Below are 20,506 nucleotides of genomic sequence, written 5' to 3'. Positions count from 1 at the left end.
AGGTAGACACAGATGAAGGTTTTTTAATTAATGATGATGATTTCTTAAAAGCTCAGATCCCCGATATTTAATTGGATGCAAATAGGTACTAGATTCCAATCGCAGTGGAAAATACTGCAAATGTTATTCGACATGATACGTCCTGGTGTTTTCACTTGAACAGATGATTACTTAACAGGTTGCCCGCTGCAACCTGGAATAAAAATGCAATTGAATACTGAATAGCAATCAAACCTGAAGTCTCTCCCAAAGATACTCGAACAGAAAATGTAACCTTTCATGCCTGTTCTTTTTCTACATAAATCAAAGCCAAAATCACTTTGTTTTGGAAGTACTTGAACCCATTTCCAGCAGGAATCCCATCCATTGGGAAATTGGACCTGACTCTTCTTGCTCTGCATCACTGTTACACAAGTTTTGTTTGTCCGTGGTCTTTGCTACATGTGATGAGGCCACACTGTTCAGGACTGGTTTTAATGACAGAAATTGAATTTTAAAATCTTCTTGCGGGAATATAATTTAGTCACAATAAAATGAGGAGTCGATCATTCTGAAAGTCATGGGTCACGCGTGATACAAGTACCATTGATAAGATATTGATGGGATGTTGGTCCTACATTTTAGAGCACAATTTTCCAATGGGTGTTATTGCATTACAATGCCTGCCGTACACAGCACTGATTATAATTGTAGCCTCTGCCTCAAAGCCAGTCTGACTGTGGTCAATCATGGACTCCATCTAAAAAGGCTGTTGGGTGGAGAATCACGAGCCGTTAAACTCTCCCTCCACTCCCAACCTTGAGCAGTGACTGCCACAGGGAGTATGCTTTGCTGATCTGACTGGATTCCCAATAGTCACTGTGCATGACCCAATGGGAAATGCACAGAAAATGTTCCAAAAATTGGATAAGGATGCCGATCGTCCTGATGATTTTTTAAAATTGGGATTTTCACTGATATCTTCAATTTTGGCAATTGGCTGCTGGAGTTACAAACACAAGGTGGACAACTTTAATTTTTAGGCATCTCTGTTTTTATTTTAGATTTGGGACATTCAAACTATTTTGCTTTTGTATTGATTTGTTTATGTGAGTCTTTACACCCACAACTTGGCTTCCTTCAATAGCACTGGTGGCTTTGTGCAAATTTGTTCCAATCATTTTTTCCCTGTTGTCAAATATACTCATGCATAATGGGATATCGGAAAAGTATTCAAGGGTGATTTTTTTGCAAGCTTTAAGGCATTCAAAAATATCTCCCATTCTCAAATTGTTAACTTTAATAATATAACGAATACCCCCAAAGTTAAATAAATGTGTGATTTTAGAACAAAGTGGAATCCGATTCCCTGTAGATGTGATGGCCATAGAATAATGATTATTAAGCTAGAGTTTTATTTGCTGCTAATGGTATGGGAATCTATTTGAATTCTTGCATCCAGTGTAATATAGGGTAGCTGGGCTTTCAGAAATCATCATTATCTTATGGCGATGTAGTCGAGGCAATTTACTTCTTCAAGGGTATCTCGACTGGCTCTGGCCAGTTGCTGGCAAACGGAAATCTAAACGATGGAGCAAATGCACAATGGTGCACCCCAGGCAACAATCTAGAGATCAGTGCAGTGACTTGAAAACATCCATAATAGCTACTCTTGTCATCTCGAGGCAGTAGGGGATTTTAAAAGCTCTTAACGAGTACCTTCTTTACACTGACCAATTGCAGTATGATTTCAGCATTCACACATTCAATACAGAAATGCTAACGGTCCATTTGTGCTGCAGTGTGTGTTGTTCCGCAGTATTATTGGATGCCTTTGTGTTAAATCGGTGCAGAGTTTGCAATGTGGCTGGCTTCAGGGGAGCACAAAAATGCTACAGAACTGTGGCCCTTGTATGAATGCAGTCGTTCCAAGCAACTTTTGCTGTCTCACCCTTTCGGCTGAGGGTCTCCCTCTTGTGTGCAAAGGGTTCACAGATGTTAATGCATGAAGTTCACATGACTGGAACAAAAATGGCAAACTCATTGTCAAGCAGCAGCATTATGGCCATGGTGGTGCATTGCGAGATGCTTTTCTCATCCCTTGGAGAAAGACAATCCGTTATATCTGTTTCCCGAGGCAGTGCTGCTTAGTGAAAGAGGATTGCTTTATAAATGGGGCATGTTTGCTCTGTCACACATTTACGATGGCACACATTGACAGTATTAATGAGATGTTGCAGAAAGCTTCCTTGTGCAATGATAGCATTTAAAAAGCAGATAGATTTACAAATCACCCTGCTAAGAGCTCATTAAGTTCATAGGGTGAATAACTTCCATTACACACGCCAAAGATCTTGTATTTTTTCTGCATGTTATCAGCTAACGAGTTGTCATTTTTAATCTATTAATTAGTACCTTTGTGTTCTATAAAATTAACATCTTCCACTGCTCTTCAATAGAGAATGTAAAACACTTAATTTGTTAATTAGATACTGCATAATTTTAAATTTGTTAATTAAAATATCCAGTGTCATTTGCAGATAGCAATTGAATGGACTGAAAGAACACTTCAAAGAGATGCCCATGGTTGAGCTGTTTTTCTGTGTAAAGGACTTATTATTCCCATTCTGTAAAAATAATATTTATCTTGAGTGAAAAAATGCAGTGTGGTTTTATTACAACTAACAAAATATTAAAAAAAGTCTAATGCACCAGTGGTAGAATTCCTTCAATCAAGAGTCAAGAGTTTTGATTGTAATATGGCCTGGCAACAGATTAATGAAATGCTTACTTGCTGCAGCTTCACAAGCACATTAATGCAATAGCTCCTACTCAACTATAAATGCCAACAGTTTCTTTTCGTGGTTTGGGGCTTGATTTAAAAAAAAGCAAATTCCATTCTTTCCCCAAACATTGTAGTTGAAGGACTGCCACAATTGTTCTTACCTTCCTGCTCAACAATGACTTTAAATACATTAAAAGACAGAAAGTGCTGGTGTAACTCAGCGGGTCAGGCAGCATCTCTGGAGGATATGAATAGGCAACGTTTCGGGTTGGGACCCTTCATCAGACTGGGCAACGTTTCGGGACAGAACCCCAATTATGGCATTCAGGTATAACAAAAGGTACATTATGATTGATAATTAATTACTTGATTTCCAGTTTTGTGTTCTGCCTTTTACTGAATTATTTGGCTCATTTTCACCATGTCTGCTTTTTCACATCTTTATTAATCTTAAATAATAACAAATGCAGGAAATACTCAGCAGATCATTTCAGTTGACAACGCAATTTTTATTCCTGAGAGAATGACATTTAACCTCAGGATGTTGGCATTTTATCTTCAGTTAAATACACTCTTCTTAGAAAAGAGTGTCAAAGATTCAACAATCAACGGGCAAAATAAAAAAGGACTGTGAAATAATGAAATGCTTTGATACAGCAGAAACAGAAGTCAAACTCTACTCATGATGAACAAAACAAGTGCCCTTCACATAAGCTGGCAAGAAATCAAAAATGGAACTTTGTAGTTTACCTTAAAAGTGTAATCTTGGTATTCAAGAAAGATGGGAGAGAAAGTAGGGAACTATGCACCAGTTAAACGGGAAGAGGCTGAGACAAATAATATAAATGTATTTAAGGAAAACTAGACAAGCAAGTGAAGGAGAAAAATAGGTCTGATATATTTAATATAGAAGTATGGACAGCAATGCCATATTTATCCAAAGATTAGTTATTATCTTTGAATAAATGCAGTTGATGTCATGAATTTAATTTATTTAGGTTAAAACATTTCAATGAGATCACTTCAAGAGAGAGCTAGAGTTAGATTTAGCTCTTAGGGCAAAAGGAATCAAGGGATAAGGGGAAAAAGCAGGAACGGGGTACTGATTTTAGATGATCAGCCATGATCAAATTGCATGGCGGTGCTGGCTCAAAGAGCCGAATGGCCTACTCCTGCACCTATTTTTCTATGTCTAAGTTTTCTCATATTCAATTCAATTTTAAATGGACCTAGTCCATTTCATATCCCCATACATGACAAATCAACTTTCTTATTAATCACTCCGGTGAAACATTGCTGTCTTTTCCATCACAGACATATACTTTCTTATGTGGAGATAGTTGATGTGAACACAATATTTCATATGTGGTCTCATCAGGGTTCAAAGTAATTGTATAATGATGTCTCTACTCATGTGTTCATATCCTCCTGCAGTAAAGGTCAATATACCATTTGTCTTCCTCACCACATGCTATATTTGCACTTTAAATTTCAGTGCATGAGGACACAAAGCTCTCAGTGATCACCACACATTTCAACCGCCAAACTTTAAATGACCAGTTTAATCCTACTCCCTGTTTCCTCTCTGTTAACGGATCTCAACTTTGCTCTAATTTTGCTTGCTAATGTAGGGCATCCACTGGAAAGCCTTCCTAAAAGTCCAAGTATGCCACATCAATTGGTTTCCCTTTATCTACTCTTTCCCCCCTCCCCCCTGGCCAGGCACTTTCCCCTGCAACCGCTGTTGATGTGACATCTGACCCTATACCACTGGAGATGTGACACATCACACTTCCAACCTTTATTCCTGTAATTACACTGGAAGATGGTGATGTACTACTATGATTATAAAAGGATTCTGAGTGTCCCTGTCCCTAATAACAACATTTAAAAGAGATTTGGACAGGTATAAGGATAGGAAAGGCTTAGAGGGATATGGGCCAAATGTGGGCAAATGGGACTAGCTTAGATGGGCATCTTATTTGGGACGGACGAGTTGGGCCGAAGAGCGCATTTTCCATGCTTTATGACTCTATGACCTTTCTCCCCTCTAAAATATAACTCTTTGATCAAGGTTAGGGTCACTTATTCTAATATCAACATGGCCTGATTAAGCTCCAATGAAGCATTTTCACTGCCATAACTACAAATTAACTTAGTTATTGTTTAGCGTTATTGTTAAACTACAAACATTCCAATAACGAGACAAATTAAACCCATGGAGATACATGGTACTTGTGTGCCAAGGAATCACAACAAAGACGACAATGCAATATTTGAATGAAAATCAAACAATCAATTTGCAGTTGGGCTCAGCTTCAGGGATGCGTTACAATGTAAATGTATCCCCAATTCAGTACCAGTAACAGAAATCAGTGAATTTTGCTTTATCATTAAAGCAGTTTAGTTTTTCAGAATGTAAGCTTAATAAGTAGTTCCATGAAATGAACACCTAAAACATCAACAACAATGGATAAAAATACACTCATTTTACGGGCAGACCCTTGTACAAATTGGACCTAGCACCAGCATTTAATTATTATCTTTGCACCAACTAATTATACAGGCAAGACTGACTATTGCGACACATGAAATTAAGGAGCAACTACATGCCTCATGATGCAGGTAAAACAAACATGCAGTTCATAGACAAGTTCGTGTTCTTACCGATTACAGTTAGATGTGCGCTGGCAGTGATGCTTGTGACCACATTAGTGGCAACACATTCCCATTGTCCATGGTCCTCTTTGCTGAGAGCTTTGAATTGTAGGCTGCCGCTTGGAAGGATGTTGTGCTTGCTTTTACTGGGCTTCCCTACCTTTAAACAGACAACAAACCAAAGACACACTTCATTCCAAGCTAGTGCCAACTTTCCCCATGTCATTATGCTTACTCAGCACATTTCACAATTGGTTCACACACAAACAATGCTGGAAACACTCAGTGGGTCAGACAGGCTCAGTGGAGAGAGAACCAAATCAATATTTCAGATCAATAGTTTTTCTGTAGAAGTGAGAAAAATGAGAGAACAGCGGGTTTTAAGCTGCAAAAGGTGAGAAGAATGACAAGGATCTACGATTATGTGCCAAAATGAGACAAGAAGTGAAAGAGATGTGAATGGCAGAAGTAGTAATACTATCTGAAATTATCAAATGAAAATATCCGGATGCTGGAAATCTGATATATGAATTGAAAATGCTTGGAATACTGAGTATCTAAGGTGGTTGAACTCCATACAGAAGACTGCAATGTGACTAGTCACAATATCAGATGCTGTTCTTTGAATTTACACCGAGCTTCTAAAGAATGGTGCAGGAGGTCAAGGACAGAGATAAGTGTGGGTGTCGGATGGAGCATTAAAATGATAAGTTTAGAAGCTCAGGATCACATTTGTGAACTGACTGGAGGTGTTCCACAAACCTATTGCTTCATCTGCATTTGGGCTCCTCAGTGTGCAGGGGACTTGAATTAAGGCAATGGGTACTGTATATAGTGTAGTGCAGATCTAATGGCTGAACAGAAGGGTGGGAGCAACTATAAGAGGCCTGAATCCTTTAACACCAGCAGTGAATCAGATCTGCATCCCAAAGAGCATTGATGAACATTTTTCTCTCACAAAAACTGAATGCTCAGTGCCTTTCTGCTCCCTGAAGCAGCTGAATAGGCAGATGGATTACACCAAACAACCAGATTATACTTTCAAAATTTCACAATTGATTACAAAGCATATTCCATTTAATTTTGCTGCCTGCTGCATCTTTGTTCCTGCTTTGTAAAACAAACGTTTGAGTTTTTAAAATTTTCTTTAAATAGACAGTGATTTTCAGCTTTTGAGTACACATGGAATCCAAAGCCACATTGGAAAATCACCCAGAGGGAAGATGGAAGCAAATCAGTACTTAAAAATAAACTAGCATGGCTTACAATTATGTTCCCTCCTCCTGGGAATGCAGAAAACAATAACAACCATCTTTTCAGCTAATTTACAGTCAAGAAGCATTCGGGTAATTGTATAAACATCCAGGACACAATTCAAATCTTAATACACAAAATTTCAATCTGCACATATTCCCTGAGGCCTTTTTTTGTGATAGAGAAATGGGTTTAATGCAGGAGAGAAATGATTTTTCGCTTCAGTGGCCATTTATCTCCTTAGTTTTGAATGCACATTTTTCCTGTTTATTACACCTGAAGGATACCGATGTCAGGAACTATCTCCGTTTAACATTTGGCCTCTGATGTTAATGTACACCATTAGCAGTTATTCTGCATCTATACAATTAAAAAATTTGGCTTCCAGACCCGAATAAAACTTGAACTTGCTCAGCTTGGATTATTTAGTATATTTAAGAAACATTTAGACAGGCACTTTATATGGGCAAGGCATTGGAGGATATGGACCTAATGCTGGCAACTGGAACTGGCGTAGATGGGCAAAGGGTCAGCATGGATATGTCGGGCACAAGTGCCTGTTTCCACATTGTGCAACATTATAACCTTATGAGAAGCTGAATAAACATGGAAGTGGAAAAAAAGGGACATTGTAAAGAGGTGACTATCTAGAAAATGATAGCATTTATGTATAGTTCCAAACACATAGTTAACTGCATTTAGATTCTTTAATAAGGTGGACAAAGAGGAACTAATGAAAGTAGTATTTGAAAAGGGATGGGATAAGAGTTAGTTTTCTGAAAAAATAGCAATAGGAGTATGCTACATAGCCACTCCAGCGCACTCCACCTTTCAATATGATCAAGTCTGGCCTGATCAGCTTCAGGTCCATTTTCGAGATAATCCCCTTGTCACTTGATTCCCTTGCATCCAAAAAATATATCTGTCTCGAGCTTGAATGTATCTCTGGGGTATAGAGTTCTAAAGATTCACAACTGTCTGGAGAAGAAATTCTTCCCTATCTTAGTTTTTAATGGTTACTTTCTTATCCTGAGACTGTGGAATAAAAAGGGAAAATGTGGGGTGTAAGCAGTATCTGTGGGTGGAGAAACAGAGATAAGGTTTTATGCTGTCAGGCCCGCTCAGTGTTTCAGCATTTTCTGTTTTTATTTCAAACGTCTGCAGTTTGTTGAGTTTAATTTACTGAGATAGTTTTTCTGTAAGATCAGCTCTCATTGTTCTGAGCTTTTGTGAGTATAGGGTTAACATACTCAATCTTTCCATGTAAGATGACCTATTCTTCCTGAGTATCAATCCTTCCTGAAAATCCTTTCTTAACTATGGAGACCAAAACTACATACGAGGCATGGTCTCATCAATGCCCTGTACAGTTAGCGCAAGACTACCCTATTTTTGTACTCCTTCTTTGGTACAACCAGCATCTACAGTTCCTTACAATTAAATTTCACTTTCCCACTTGTTTCTGCATTTTCAGAGAACATGGACACAATATATTCAGTCCTTTATCTTTTATTAATAGAAGTTGTAAATAGCTGAGGCACCAGCACTGATCCCTGTAGCACCTTATTAGTTCGAGCTTGCCAATCCCAAAATGATCTATATATCCCTGCTGCTGGTTTTCTGTAAATTAACCAGTCTTCTATCACTCAAGTATATTGCTCTCAATATAATATATCCTTGTGCTATGACTTTCCATGCAGAATTTATCAACTTGTTTTGGAAGTCCTAGCTACTTTCATTAGTTTATACTAAAGAATCTAAATGCAGATGACTATATTTTGAAACTACAGTATCCATAATTTTCTTGACCCGTCTCTTGCTGGCTTGACCTTGGAACCCCTGAGCTGTTGGCTATACTTAAATGCCTCAGCCCAGTAGCCAGTTATCAGGTAAAACTTCAGCTGACTTTACATCAGACCTGACCACGTACTGCATTGTTGAACATGGCAAGTGTTACACTGAAGTCCCATCAACTATCTCAGATGGACAAGAAATATCTCACGGCAACAAATGAGAATGGAGATTTGCTACCTTATCCAATTGTTACGCATTAACCAAGACTTAATTCAATTGATCTGGTCATTTATCTCATTGTTGTGTGGGCTAGATTGTCACCAATGCACCAGTCCAACAGTGACTGCACTTCAAAAAGAAAATGTTTTTGGCTTCAAAGCACTTTGGAGCACCATGAAACATTAAAACAAGGCAAGTAAGAGCATCCTTTTCCGTTATACTTGTGCAAAGCTTTCATGCACGGTACATCTTAGACTTCAACCACATCCTGATCTCTTTGCTGTTCCTTTGCAGCATGTAACAGCTGTCTGACTGAGCTCAGTAAGTATTGGGGTCTGGATGTTGGATCATATTTAATTCTGAATCAAGTGCACTCAGTAATCCAGTTATCAAACAGCTTTTTCCAAAACTGCAGTGTTTCTTTATTGCTTATAATGGAAAGTTGAACATTGTGATTAAGTGCTGTTGTAGATCGAGTGCTCCGCAACAGGAGGGGAATCGAGAACCTGAGGACATCGGTTCAAGGTGAAGGGGGAAAGATTTAATAGGAATCTGAGGGGTAACGTATTTTACACAAAGAGTGGTGGGTGTATGGAACAAGCTGCCAGAGGAGGACGTTGAGACAGGTACTGTCATAAAGTTTAAGAGACATTTGGGCAGGTACATGGCCAGGATAGGTTTAGAGGGTTATGGGCCAAGAGTGGGCAGGTGGGACTAGTGTAGATGGGAAAAGGAATAGGAATGGGAATACTTTATTGTCACATGTGACTAAGCACAGTGAAATTCTTTGCTTACATACACAATGTATACAAATAGCAGCCACCTACAGCACTGGCAAAGTTACAAAGCACGCCGGCTTCCCCTTTTGTCCCCCCCCAATAGTTTCCCCATGCCGGGTCCCCATTGTTCTTTGTCCCCCCCTCCCCCACCCCCCTGTTGCCCATTGTTCTCCCCCCACCTCCCTCAGGGCGGTTCCCCCACGCCGGGTCTTCCATTGTTCGTCCCCTCCCCCTTCACGGTGGTCCTCCACATTCTCATTGACCATTGACCGCAGGCCGACCCGTGAGGCATCACCGCCGCCGTGAGGCTTCACCGCCGCCGAGGCCCCATCGTCGCGAGGCTTCACCACTGCCGCCACTTCACCCCGCCGAGGGCTCCGTCAGCTGCTGCACTGACCAAGACTGTGATTCGCAAGGCCCCAGCCGGCCCCGACCCGGGCTTCTACGTGGCAATCCGTGAGGCATTGAGACTGCGGCATCTCGATAAAGACATACGGCAAGTTCCCAGTCCACAGTCGCGGCCCGTCGGGACATGTTGGTCAGCGTGGGCAAGTTGGGCCCAAGAGCATATTTCCACACTATAAGATTCCATGACTTTATAACATTTTACAAACCGATTTGCCTCAAAGTACACAGGGAAGGGATTAAAGATGCAGATTGGATAAATGTATTCCCTCAGCTTTCGCTTGAGGAGATTGCTCTCTCCAGCAGAAGTTGCATTGTTCGCCTCACTTCACAACTCTCAATGTCTGAGTAATCAACGCTTATGATTAAGAGATTAAGTGCAGAGCGGAAAACAAACAAGTGAAACCAAGTGCTGCTATAAATAGATAACATTATCTTTGACTAGGCAGTTGTAGTAAGAATTTTCTTAATGATCTATTTGGATTTAAAAAAATCCAAAAGTCTTTTCTCTAACATCAATAATTGTGGAAGGGCTCGATATGTCAGGCAACACATCACATTTGTTGTCCAAAAAAGGACACTTAGAGTAACTCGGAGGGTCAGTCAGCATATCTGGTGGAAAAATTAAACGAGACGTTTCAGGTCGGGGCCTCCTTCAGATAGTGTTGGGGATGGGGGCCAAAAGCTGGGAGAGAAAGCCTGGTAAGTGATAGGTGGACAAATTCCATAGATGAAAAGAGAACAAATTTTGAAGCCCGAGGAAGGAATGTCGGTGGTAAGGGAAGGGGCAGAGGGAGGGAGAAGGAGAGAAATGGGTGTTTTAAATTCCAGTGGGCACAGGGAAGAGAGGGGAAAGGATGAGTTGCCCAGTTCACTCCTCACCTCACACATTCAGCTTGATGTTATTATATCAAGACTTGCTCAAATGCAGTGGGCTTTGCTCATGCAATCAGTAACGATCATATGAATGAAAGCAAAGCAGTTTCTGCACCTCCCTGACAGCTTCATTTGTGGTTAAAAAGAAAGCAAAGATTCTGGTACCTTCCTCCAGGAGATTACAGGGAACGGATCACCTGCAGCAGCACATGGAATGACCAGTTCTCGACCTACTTCCTGTCGATATTCCCAGCCTGGTAGCACCGTAAAGTAAGGGGGATCCTGGGAAACAGAAATGGCTTCATTATTTTCACAGCTGTCATTTTATATGTTTTGGTACAAAATTCTAAACATACGAAATGTGAATTAAAAAAAAAATGTTGTAGAATTTGTAGCATCATTTTAATTCCCCAATGCCATAATTCTCAGCACACGAAACTGCTTTACCTTTGCAGAACATTTAAGGTAATGTTCCAATCTAAATGCTGACAACTGCTCCTTAAATTTCTACATGCTGCTCATAAAGAAGTAATTATAATTCAACAAGTTTACACAGGCACTTCATATTTATGAATATTGACAAAGAAATTTATAACGGATATAAAAAAAGATCAATGTGTGCCTTCAAAATGGAGAGCAAATAATAACCGCGCTCCCTGGCCTGATTACTCTGGCACTTGAACCTCACTTCATTTAAAGTCAATACTTGTCTTGGCTTTGCTTGAATAAATGCCATGGGAAATCATTTAGAATTTCATAACTTTAAGTACCATTGTCAAAAAGTTCACAAATAATTTTAGTTCTGACTCATAAAGTAAAGATGGTTAGTTAGTGAAGTTATTTGCTCTTATGCACTTGCATTGATAGCTTATCGTGTACTGTAGGTCACGGTCTTTTCCTTTAGCCCCCACGTATAAACACACAGAACAGTTGATCACCTATCTCATCATAACAAACTTGTCCTTACACTGTACCTTTGAAGTAGCATTGAGGTCAAACCACTTCAGAGTTTTGGACTAGCACTGAAATACAAAGAGCAACCAAAGAGGTAACGGAGGATTTGAATTTGGGAAAGATGAGGCAAGGTAAGTTGACAATATTGTAACTGTTGTGCCAATTGTGTAGCAGACCAGATCTGGCCTGGTGGGTTCGTCTGCCAAAGTCTTTCAAATGGGAGCCTGTGAACATAGTTACCCGGGTTTACATGATAAACGGTAACATTAGAACCAGCAAGCACAGCAAGAACTGGAAAACAGAATACAAACGCAGGAAACAAATACGCAGTAAATTTACTTTCTGAAATCCTTGAGTAGAAAAGTCATTTATAATTCATCACTGGAGCATCATTTTATACTTACAAAAGAATATCAGAATGTGATAGTATCATCATGGGAATACAAGTATCTTTTAGATCTATTCACTGTGAACGGCTTGATTATAATCATGTAGAGTCTTTCCACTGACTGGATAGAAAACAACAAAAAAGCTGTACCTCGGTACATATGACAATCAACTAAACCAAACCAAACCAAACCATTTTGTCTGCTCTTGTCCTTGTGATGGGAAAAAGTAAATACTTTGCTCTTGTGAATCTCATTGAATCAATATGGCGATCAGGTGAGCCTTTTAAAACTCATTATCAAATACCAAGTAACATTTCTCCTGAAAATCACTGCTTAACCAAGGAATACAAGTAAAGAACGACAATAGATGTGAAGGCTTGAAGACCCAGCACAGAAAGCAGATTAATGTAGACAATGTGTCGAAGAAGGCATATAGGTTGCCTTCATCAGTCAGAGCACTGAGTGTAGGAATTGAGGAATTATATTGCAACTGTACAAATCATTGGTGAGCTATACTTGGAGAATTGTGCACGTTCTGCTCAGCTATGAAAAATGTCATTACGCTGGAAAAGAGCAAAAGAGGATTTAATGCGTCACCACTCGGACTGGAAGGCTTGAGTTGTAAAGAAAGGCTGCATAGACTGGAACGTTTTGCTTGAGGAGGCCGAGGGGTGACTTTATAGAGGTGTATAAAATTACTCCAAAGACGTACAGGTATGTAGGTAAATTGGCTGGGTAAATGTAAAAATTGTCCCTAGTGGGTGTAGGATAGTGTTAATGTGCGGGGATCGCTGGGCGGCATGGACTTGGAGGGCCGAAAAGGCCTGTTTCCGGCTGTATATATATGATGATATGATATGATATGTGGGGTGTAGATAAGGAGGATGGTCAGTCTTTTTCCTCATGGTAGGGGAGTCTATAACAGGAAGACATAGAATTAAAGTGAAGGCATAGAATTAAAGTGCGTGTCGAATGATCTATCAGACAAAGCCACAATTACAAAGTTTCAAAAACATTTTGACGTGCACATGGGGAGAAAAGGTTTAGAAGAATATGGGCCAAATGCAGGAAATGGGACTAGGTCCAATAAATATCTTTGTCAACATTATTTTTGGGCCGGAAGGCCCATTTTCATGATTTATAATTCTGACTCTCTGACTCACGAAGTCGGTAGTTGGAGTGTAGCATTCTGTTAAAACTGGCTTTCATCAATGCCTCCCAACCCCTGGAGCAGAACATCAAAGCTGAGAGTCTGGAGTCTGAATAAAAAACGATTCTTCTTCAACTTCTCAAATTGGTACTTGTGATAAACATGGAACATAAACATAGCTCAGTACAACTCAGGAACAGCCCCTTCGGCTCACAATGCCAAATTAAACCAATCTCCTCTGCCTGCATGTTACTTATATATCCCACCATTCCCTGCATGTTAATGTGATCTGTAGATTGGATATTTAGCTCAATGCTGCTTTGAACTGTTGGAGCCGGTGTTACTGCTTCGAGCTGTATGGATGCAGCAGTTGAAGATTAATGCTACTCGCGCTACTGCCTTGCCTCAGAAATCTCCTCTGTCATTTGCATGCAGCTTCAGAATGGATAAGGCTTTGTGCCATGAAGAAAATCCTCCCAAGTCTGTGGCCAATAAAGAAATGCATTGACAACGACTTGAGGGAGTCCTTGACACTTTTCTCCTAATCCTCCGAAAAGTGTTTTTCCCCTTTATCGTGCTGCCTAAATTCGTTCGAGATCTTGCACAATTTTTCTCATCTGGTAATCTTTTACATTCATTGTGCACAGATCTTGCAGTATGGAATCATGACATCTTTATGCCATGAAATTGATTGAAGGCAGAGAAATGTGGATGTTTAGGAAACAGTTTTGTTTCAGTTTTCTAATAAGCTTTTCCAACACATGCATCTCCCTTTCTGCATCTTTCCTTTTTCAGTTGCTTACCGTCCGTCTCCTGTTCCATATCTTCAAAACTATGCATCTGTTTATAAATATCAATTTAAACACTGAGATTTGAGATGCCAAATCATTGCTGAACGCATTCGTTTCACCCTTAGTTTGCTCAAGCACAATGAACCTTTGAATTTTACCAAAGTATCACACCATTAAAAAAAACAGTTACATCCAAAATACTTAACAGCCTTTCAATTGGAGGGTTGGTACAGGTGAAGGAATCTGTAATTACTCTTTGACTTTCCATGGTTTGTAGCTGAAGAACAAGTGCATGTGCGTTGTGAACTCAATCAGTTTTGGTGCATTTAATACTTAGAGGTCACCGATCACAGGTATATTAGAGTTGCATTCATTTTTAGGGGACAAATATAAACCATTAAGTATTGATCCCAAGGTTAGTGTTTTATGTTATTTGATGCTAATCAGTGGCAAACCTTGTCTTTCAATCACTGTCCACTGGGTGGTGCCGTAGCAATGGCAGCCTCGCCAACAGTCTGTCTGTCTTTTCGTCTTTTTTTTGGTCATTTTTAGTGTGTTTTAAAAGTTTGTGTTAATGTTCTCTGATTTGTTTTATGTAGGTGGTGGGGGAGGGGGTCGAGGGAAACTATTTTTTCAATCTCTTACCTTGCAGGAGATGCGATTGTTTTCCGGATCGTATCTCCGGTCGCTCTGCGGCCTAACATCATGGAGCTGGAGGTCTTGCTCGGGACTGACTTTGAGCCCCACCGCAGGGACGTGGACTTACCATCGGAGCTTGCAATCACTTGAATGGGATCGATGCTCCAACTGCGGCCTGTGGACTTTAACATCGAGGAGCTCGCAGTCTAGGGTAGAGACCGATGTCGGGAAGCTCCAGTCGCAGAAGGTTCGACCAGCCCCAACCCGGGTCAGATCACCCGACGCGGGGGAGCTGAGATCCCCCCCCGATGCAGGCGCTTGATCACTCTGATGTGGAGGGCCCAAACGCCGCCAGCTACGGGAGTCAAGATCGTCCCGTCAACGGAAGGATCGAGGCCCCAACCGCGGGAGAACAAAGAAGGGAAGAAGTTGAACTTTTCTTTGCCTTCCATCACAGTGAGGAATGTGGAGGAGTCGCTGTGGTGGAATTTTCTATTCATTTAAAGAAGCTCATACAGTCCTTTAAGAAAAAGGGGAGGCAGTGTGGCGCAGTAGCAGAGTTGTTGCCTAACAGTGCCGGAGACCTGGGTTCGATCCTGACTATGGGTGTTGCCCGTATGCAGTTTGTACATTCTCCCTGGGACCACATGGGTTTCTCCGGGTGCTCGGTTTTCCTTCCACATTCCAAAGACGTGCAGGTTTGCAATTAGTTTCTGTAAATCGTCCCTAGTCAGCCCCCCTTTCCTGCTTTCTCCCCATATCCCTTGATTCTGTTAGCCCTAAGATCTAACAGAAGTAGAACAATACAGAGAAGGTTCACCAGATTGATTCCTGGGATGGCAGGACTTTCATATGAAGAAAGACTGGATAGACTCGGCTTGTACTCGCTGGAATTTAGAAGACTGAGGGGGGATCTTATAGAAACTTACAAAATTCTTAAGGGGTTGGACAGGCTAGATGCAGGAAGATTGTTCCCGATGTTGGGGAAGTCCAGAACAAGGGGTCACAGTTTAAGGATAAGGGGGAAGTCTTTTAGGACCGAGATGAGAAAGTTTTTTTTCACACAGAGAGTGGTGAATCTGTGGAATTCTCTGCCACAGAAGGTAGTTGAGGCCAGTTCATTGGCTATATTTAAGAGGGAGTTAGATGTGGCCCTTGTGGCTAAAGGGATCAGGGGGTATGGAGAGAAGGCAGGTACAGGATACTGAGTTGGATGATCAGCCATGATCATATTGAATGCTTGTGCAGGCTCGAAGGGCCGAATGGCCTACTCCTGCACCTATTTTCTATGTTTCTATGTTTCTAATCCAGTGTGATAAAAAGCCAATTCATTACTTTTTGCTTGTTTTTCTAAGTTGTACAACAAACCGTTAAGAGTAGCAGCTGAACAAACTGGGTAAGAAAACATATGTTTACTAACCAGTGAACACTATTTTCCTGAGAGAGGATATTTGAAACTTTAACTATTCATCAGTTATTAATCTGTTAACATAATTCAATGCCCTAAATGTTTATTCAATAATATACAATCATTTCAAATAGACCCAGAATTTAGATTTTCCATTTTAACAGAATTGATGGGTACAGGAAAATGACTGCAAGAGTGCGATCAAAGAAAATTCTACTCGGTGAAACTCTACGCAGGAATGGGGTTAAATAGTTTGAGTTTACCTTAAGCACCAGACGAGCAGGGCTAGATTGGCCCATGGTACCTAGAGCATTGTAAGGCATGCAGGTGTAAATGCCCAGAGCTTCTTCGGTGGATTCCTCCAGAGCAATGGTCTCATCATTCAGCAAACTCCAGCCGTGAAACTGCAAGAGAAAGTTACTGTAAGTGAAAAAAGTCACCCAACAACGATACAATCAGAACATCCTACTAACGTGGCTTTTTTGGACGATAATATTGTACTGGGTAGTGTTTGAATCAAAAAGCAGAATATAGCAGACACTGGCAATAAGAAAAAAGTAAAAAAATATGCTGGTAATACTCAACAGGATCTGTGGAGAGAGAATCAGATTCAATATATAGAAACAAGGAAATGCAAATGGTGGTTTACGCAAAAGGGCACAAAATGGTGGAGTAACTCAGCTTTTCTGAAGAATATGGGTAGGTGGCATATCGTGTTGGGACCCTTCTTCTGAAGAAAGGACCTGACCCGATAAATCACCTATCCAGCTTCTCCAGAAAGGCTGGCTACCCGCTGAGTTGCTCCACCACTTTGTGTCCTTTATCATCAATACATTTCAGGTTAATGGCCCTTCAATTAAACCATTTTTAAAATTGGGCGCACGTACTAACATGTAAAGAGTGGTGCAGTTTATTATCTTTTCATTTTAAAGGCAGGATTTTCTTATTAAACTTTGCTAATTCTAGTATAAAAATTATCAAGTGCTCCTTGGCTCAGTTGGAAGTCTGCTCACAGAGTGGCATTGTGTTGCAGCGGGAGAGTTGCTTCCTTACAGCGCTTTCAGCACCAGAGACCTGGGTTGGATCCCAACCACGGGTGCTGTCTGTACGGATTTTGCACGTTTTCCCTGTGACCATGTGGGTTTTCTCCAAGATCTTCGGTTTCCTCCCACACTCCAAAGACGTACAGGTTTGTAGGTTAATTGGCTTTCTATAAATGTAAATTGTCTCTAGTGCGTGTAGGATAGTGTTAATGTGCGTGGATCGTTGGTCAGTGCAGACTTGGTGGGCCAAAGGGCCTGTTTCCTTGCTGTATCTTTAAACAAAACGAAAAAAACTAAACTTGAGTCAAACCCCATCCTGACTACATTATCTAAGCTGAGACTTCAAACGAGATGTTAAACTAAAATCTGATGGACAGGAAAGGTCCCATGGCACTGTTTCTGCAGAACAGGCCATTCCCAAGTTATCCAGACATCTGCCATTGAGCGCCAGAGAAACTGTCGAAAAGGTTATTCATCTCGCTGTGGGCTGAAAGATTCTGGCATGTTAGAGCACAACTGGCAGGTCGATTTACATTTCAGAAATACTTAATTGGCTGGGAATCATCTGGAGATGTCCTGAATTACACAAAAACACATTTCTTTCTTTGCATCTCCACCCCAAAAGCAGTGTAATTGGCCAAATATTAGGAACGAGCTTACTAGGAACTTTGATCACCAAAAACCCAAAGTTTTTTCTGCAACCACAGGTAAATCAGTGAATATTGCTTAGGTCATAAGACATATGCACTGGAGATGAACTGGAAACAATACATTTTTTTACTTGCTGCAGCTTTTAGTTCATGGTTGTAAAGACAAAAAAAAACACTGGGAGCTAGTAACATGGAGATTAAAAGTTCACTAAAAATATTGTTCCAATTTAAATTTTATACTCAAGATGCAGTTTGACAGCATTGAAAATAGATTATTTTTCACTTTATTAACAAGGGTTTAAATAGAGAACAAAAAATAAATAAATTATGACAATTTTAAATACGATCATGTTCTGCAATCATTCTTGTGTCGGTAATTTTTACAAAATGACTACTTATTGGCCCCATATTCTGCCAATTGTTTGAATTATTTCAAGGAGTAATTTTAGATAGCTGATTGATTATACAGGGTGACATGCTTCTCTTTTGTTACTGTGACTCAGCACAATGGGATGAGAAAACAGACCCTCAAATTTCTCAACATTTGGCAAAATGTCACTTCTTATTTGTGTTGGCTACCATTAAGAATGTATACAAAGCACAACTCCAGACTTTCATTGTTAAAACACTCTCAGGGAGTCATCTGCATTACTATAGAGTGCGATCCATGGAATAAAATGGTCTGTTTCTGTTTTAGTCCCAAATAGATGACAAAATCTTTGTTACTGGGGAGAACGTAAAGGGCTGAAGGGCCTTCACCTGTATCATAGCCTAACCGCTAGTGAAATACTGAAGACTTAACGAATACTGTTTATTTTTAATGCACAAAAGAGATTCATTAATTATTCTAGGATATTTAAACACGGAGCAGCACCAGAGCAAGATAAGTGATTATGCAACTACAATTAATCACAGAATAATAGAAACTTAAGGCAGAGGTGGCTATTGTGACCATACCGGACAAAATAGAGCCATTTAGAATAATTTCATTGCTGGGCCCAGAGCCCTGGAATATAGGCATCCAAATAATTTTAAATATGAGGAGGGTTCTTCTTTTTACACTCAATGAGTCTAAAACTCTAATACGATTTTGGATGATAAAAATAAAATTCTCACCTCTCCTCTTAGCAATCATCTTAAATACATCCCCTCCAGCTATGGATCTAAGTTAAGTAATGGTGACCAATTCTCATCTTATATGTTGCCTCTATTTCTAAGGTACAGGTCCACTGCCAATTTTCTGGCACCCATGGGTCCAGAGCCTAGCTGGATTATCCATTTTGCCTGACCAACAGAGGTCGTGGCCTCTGAGAGGAGTCGAATGGTATCGGAACCAATGTCAGCCTCGGAAGTCGGCTATTGGAACTGAACTGCCAGTTCCAGCCAGACCAGAATTCCAGAGCCCTGGCTGCAGGGGGCAAATTCAACCCGTCGATCGGCCAATGAAGTTCCGATGAGGTCGAAATCAGTCGCCTTACCCAGCCTAGGCGCCACATTTTCAGGGGAGTCTTCCGGAGGGAATTTCAAGTGCGCTCTCATAATTCTGTCCAGATTAAAGGAGGTGTCGGACCACCAGTTATCAGAAAATTGGTGGTGGTCTTGTATAACTTTCATAAAATGGCTTTCCTGTACTCATGAAAGAGCAAAGTTAAGTGGGATGTGGTGCTATTGAAAAAGGATTTACATTTTGTAACCTAATGTGTTGAGAATTGCATGGTGAAGTACTTGGCATTAGATTTATCACTTTTCAGTTGGACTGACGTACTCAATGCCTAACGAGCTTATGGTAGATAGTTACATTAGCCACTTTGATTTTTGGAAAATTCTCGAGCAATTTAGTGATGTACATAACGTGGTGAAATATACATAAAATTGAACATATATATTTATATATCTGTTTGCTTAACCAGCAGGAGTCATAGTGCTTTTGGCAGCTTATCTTGTGTCACTGTTTTGATCTTTGGCACATGCAATGTTCATTGACTTCTAAAGGAATGTGTTTGCAGACAAGTGCACTCATGAAGAAAAAATTACTCGCTAACATTAGTAAATCAATCTCCATCATTTGGTATGTTGTGATAATAACAATGGCAAAATGGTAATCCTTTGATTATTGTGCAGAACTCTCCTGTTTCCTTCAAACTGCCTTATAACATCTTAATCTGTATTAAAAGCACAGAAGAAATAATTAACAACTGCAGATGTTAGTGCAGTAGATAGGCATAGCCACTTTATCATGTTCAACATTAGCTTCTGACAACAGCAGATCCTCCTTAATTTCTCAATAATTTGATAACCTCCCGGGATGGAGGTGATGAATAAGGGGAGAAAAAAGCAGTGGCTGGGAGGACGAGAAGGGAAGAGGAGTAGGTATATTAGATGAGAGGTGAGACAAGAAGGAAATGGTGTAATGGAGAGATGAAATATCTTTGTGCAAAAACTTGCCCATTATTTCAAGGAGCTAATATTAGGTAACATTGATCATTAACATTGTCAAAGTTCTATCAACAGATATAGGAAGTGCTGCTGTTAAATTTTGATATTTAAAATAGTTTTTCTGATGTATGAAACCTGACAATGTAATTTAAAATAAAATGTTGCATCCCACACAGCAATTTTAATTATTACCTGCTAATTGAGTGATACTGGTGATAATTAAATAATTCAACATTTCCAGATTAAGCATATATCACCAGTCGTGATTTAAATGTTTGAGAATCAGAATTAAAAAAT

General features: G+C 40.1%; 1 protein-coding gene across 2 annotated transcripts in view; it reads right to left on the bottom strand.

Annotated features, from left to right (window-relative positions):
• Nucleotides 1-20,506, bottom strand: part of igsf9bb (immunoglobulin superfamily, member 9Bb) — a 530,429-nt gene that overhangs the window by 80,654 nt on the left and 429,269 nt on the right. For both annotated transcript variants that reach the window (XM_078426548.1, XM_078426549.1), the window contains exons 9-11: nucleotides 16,344-16,484; nucleotides 10,915-11,031; nucleotides 5,432-5,582 (exon numbers count right to left, since the gene is read on the bottom strand). In XM_078426548.1, coding sequence (XP_078282674.1) covers nucleotides 5,432-5,582; nucleotides 10,915-11,031; nucleotides 16,344-16,484 — 409 coding nt within the window. The remainder of the gene's footprint in view (nucleotides 1-5,431; nucleotides 5,583-10,914; nucleotides 11,032-16,343; nucleotides 16,485-20,506) is intronic.

Source organism: Rhinoraja longicauda, chromosome 32 (assembly GCF_053455715.1).
Source record: "Rhinoraja longicauda isolate Sanriku21f chromosome 32, sRhiLon1.1, whole genome shotgun sequence".
Lineage (NCBI taxonomy): Eukaryota > Metazoa > Chordata > Chondrichthyes > Rajiformes > Arhynchobatidae > Rhinoraja > Rhinoraja longicauda.
The sequence above is the reverse complement of the archived record's forward strand: the minus strand, read 5'-3'. Positions and strand labels throughout refer to the sequence as shown.